Here is a 3,981-nt window from a genome sequence, read left to right on the forward strand (position 1 = left end):
TTTTTTTTTTTTTTTTTTTTGGTTGAGAGAAAAAAAAAGTTTCAATTAAAGTGAGTAAACCAGTGCATAACAAGTCATATGGCAAATTATATCATACAACTTGTAATACATTGAGCTAGATGGTGTAGGCCTAATGTGTACCACCCAACTATTATCATTAAAACAAAAAAAAATTGTGTAAGGGTATTAAAATAATATAAAATAAATAATAAAAATTATTTAAAATTTTTTGAAATTCTTGTTAATAAAATTTAAATAATAATAATAATAATATTATTATTATTATTAATATTACTATTAATATAAATATTATTATTATTATTATTTAAATTTCCAATAGAATTTCACTTTGAACAATCATGTTAATTATTTTAATGTGCATCACATGTCATAAGGAGAGAAGAAAAGGAGAGTAATGTAGAAAGGGAAACCACTTGCTGCAACCATCACATGAAAGATACAACTTTTTATTATATAGCAAATGATATCATTTGATTTCGATGTTCACCTATATAATTTATAATTTTATTGTGAAATTTAGATTTCTATAACTAAATGCCAAATTATTATATAATTTCACAATCCCCATGTAATATATTAGATGTATTATAGTTTCACGGAAATATATATTTTTATTTAAATTGGCTTTAGTTACAACTTATGTGACTGTCAATTACTTATAGTTAATAAAGACTTATTGAGAATGTGAATTAAAAATATTCTAAAATTTCATGGTTTAAAAATAATTTTATTTTAAATTTAGGATTTAATTTGAAATCATCTCAAAGTATAGGAAATATATGAAATTGATCTAAATCTTAAACCAAGGATGATCCACTTAGGACAAGAAGTATCTAACTATTTGCAGGAGAGAGAAAATAATAATTAAAAAAAAAAATCACTTAGAATGACTATGACTTCTACGCATTATCTATTGTACTATATTCCAAAAGACGAAAAATGACCATCTATTAGCTGTTGACACTAAACTTGTCCCATTAATTAGGTCAAATATATGCATCCAAACAATATGACAACTACTTAAATTTTTATTTTGCTGGCACTATGCTTATTCTAATTGAACACTTCATTTCATGTAAGAGCGACATTGGGTTTATCCGAGTGAACTGTGGAGATGCTCAAAGGTTTAAAATAAGCTGTTAGATTTGACAGAACTATTTCATTATGTCTTCTATTGGTAAAGAAAATGTCCAATACTTCCATATATATGACCAAAGCAACAGTACCTATTAGAATTATGGTATACCACTTTCTTTAGTCTTATTATTATTATTATTATCATCATTTTGAGAGAGAGTTTTACCTTTAATTTGCCTCACTTCAATTTAACCCGTCGTTCAACCACTTTAGGTAAAATTTATTGGTAATCCGTTGTTTAACCACTTTAGGTAAAATTTATTGGCTAAGGGTTTAACTTGGGTCTAGTGCACTGAAACATTAAACAGAAGCTTTACCATCTGCAAAAGATCAAACTTTTCCTCCACCATAGTTTGAAAAGAAAGATTCTAGAATCCACAGTGTAACAAATCAAATGAATATCTACGTATGCTTTTAATCAATGACTTTTTTAATGGTCATATAACTTATTCTGATAACTAGTTTCTCGCATGTTTAGAAGAAAGTTTTGTTCCTGAGAAAACACCAATACTTGCGTAATGCCATTCCCCAAGCATACTTCATGAGGCTAACATCAATAGACATGCCCCCATAATTCATGATCAAACTTATTAATACACCAATTGAAGAGACTACCATCAATAAAAATGCCAATTTACAATAATGAGAAGTATCTCCTAAGCCCACTTCATAAAGCCGGCACATAAGATAATTTTCAGACAGTTAAAAAGTCCGGAGCAGCCAGATAAGGTAATTTTCGGACAGTAATAGTCAATAAGACAATAAAAGTCACGACATTATATGGAAGAAACAGCTATCAATTTAAATGACTAAATGAGAGAGAAAGTAGTTACCATTCAAAACTATACATTATTGTACACTATACATCAGAAAATTGTTAACAGTACTTGCAAACCAGAGCAAAGCAGATGGCAGAACCTCTATATACAAAGAAAAGCACTCAAAAGCCACAATTTTGCTATTTATAATCCTCCCCTTTCAACTAATTATTCTCCCTGAGTTTATACAAATTGTCAACGTATTCTTCTGTGTCCCAAAGGAATGAGCCAAAAGCAACAGCCTCCAAAACCAACCTCTTCAGACTAGAAAATGAAGTCAAGATCACCTCATCATTCTCAACTAAACCTGTCTTCTCATCCCCAAAAAGTGCACTACTGTGACTCTCAATCAAGTTCACAGCCTCCTTAGATTTAAGTTTTGCACATCTCTGCAATGTCTCAGGATCAAACCCCATCACATAACATTTCAATGGTTCAAGTTTCATTTCTGAGTTACTTGACCCTTGACTAAATGACACAGATTGTCTGTTACTAATACCGCCAAAGAGAAGGGTTTCCAATCCATAAGAACATTGCTCTTGGAAGTGAAGGGAGGGCCTGTGACTGAGATGAAGATCCTGGTTTGCCAAACCTACGGTTCGTTCCAAGCAGTGTCTCAACAAGGCGGACTTCAAAAAGTAGCCATACAAGATGGATGCCACATATAATTGGCCAAGCATGAGCCGTGCGATCTTCGTTGTTGCCCAATTTTCTGTGACACTAGAATCTGCTCTCAAGCCAGTGACAGCACTGACATGTTCCTTAACCATATCCAAAACCTCCAAGCTGTGAATGGACTCCAGCTCCCAGTCCTTTGAAGGCCATATCTCTAGTCTGCCATTATAAATGCATCTAGAAAGCCTTGGAACCAAAGGGACTTTGATTTCAGAAAATTTATAAAATATTGACAGGTACATGACATCTTGAACAGCTATTTGGCACTCATGCTCCTTTAGTTGTGCAATCCTCCTGGCATTCAGATATATTTCAGGTCAAATAGAGAGAGAGAGAGAGAGAGAGAGAGAGAGAGAGTGATCCCCACCCCCATTTTTTTTTTTTTTAATTCTTCTCTTGATATTCCATATGCGGCTGGGCATATTAAATTTGTGTGTCTATAATTGTAGTAGTAGTGTATTATAGCACTATTTCTGGTAAGTAAATTTAACCGCACAAATGTACCTGTTTTGGTGGTGACCGAGAGGTTGCCTAAACTGGGAGACCACAATTGCGCACCGCAAACCACTCAACTACTCCAAAATTGTCCTTTCATAAAGAAAGATTAGTTTTGCACAACTTGATGGTGTTACTTAACCAAAACAAAAATGATGATGTTATCAGTGCATTTGGGACTCCAATGATATGCTTACTTATAGCAAATAATTTGTTGGCACTTGGATGCGTTAGATCACTGGTTACTTACCGCACAACCCTCTTGAGGTACTCGAGTCGATTGAAGTTGAGATTTCAAATTCAATCCACCACACTATCAGTTTATCGTGATTTTGATTTTTAGAATGTCTCATGGATGTGAAATGAAATAGTCTGACTAAAGGGTGAGACATCACACAAATAGGCCCACTTTTTTTTTTATTTTTTAATTTATGATACTGTGATTACAATATATAGTGTTACATACACATCATGAGATGGCAAGTTGAAAGTACTAGATAATATCCTAAAATTATGTGTACAGCCATGACCAGTTTAGCAGATCACATGGACGAGTTCGAGTAGGACAGTTACTCACACGTGACCGTGGCAAAGAACCAAGACAAATCCTTTTAAGATGCAAATAATCTGCCATATTATGCTCTGCTAGCTACAATGCTTACTAGTAGTAGTGGGCTTTACTGGATGAGGCTTCAGTTGCAATGCTTGGGCTGTGTTTGTTTCGTGTAAAACGTTTTCCGAAAAATACATATTTTTCGGAAATGCTATTTTCCGGAAAAGGAAAATATTTTTAAGTGTTTGGTTGAATTATGAAAATTGTTGTGGAAAATATTTT

At 33.0% G+C, this 3,981-nt stretch overlaps 1 protein-coding gene across 1 annotated transcript; it reads right to left on the minus strand.

Annotated features, from left to right (window-relative positions):
• Positions 1-1,972: 1,972 nt before the first annotated feature.
• On the minus strand, positions 1,973-2,973 carry LOC136067370 (UV-B-induced protein At3g17800, chloroplastic-like). Its single transcript, XM_065773120.1, has one exon. The coding sequence runs from the start codon at positions 2,891-2,893 to the stop codon at positions 2,141-2,143; it is 753 nt and encodes a 250-aa protein (XP_065629192.1). The 5' UTR covers positions 2,894-2,973; the 3' UTR covers positions 1,973-2,140.
• Positions 2,974-3,981: the final 1,008 nt, after the last annotated feature.

This window comes from Quercus suber, unplaced genomic scaffold (assembly GCF_002906115.3).
Source record: "Quercus suber isolate HL8 unplaced genomic scaffold, Cork oak 2.0 scaffold_69, whole genome shotgun sequence".
NCBI classification, from domain to species: Eukaryota; Viridiplantae; Streptophyta; class Magnoliopsida; order Fagales; family Fagaceae; genus Quercus; species Quercus suber.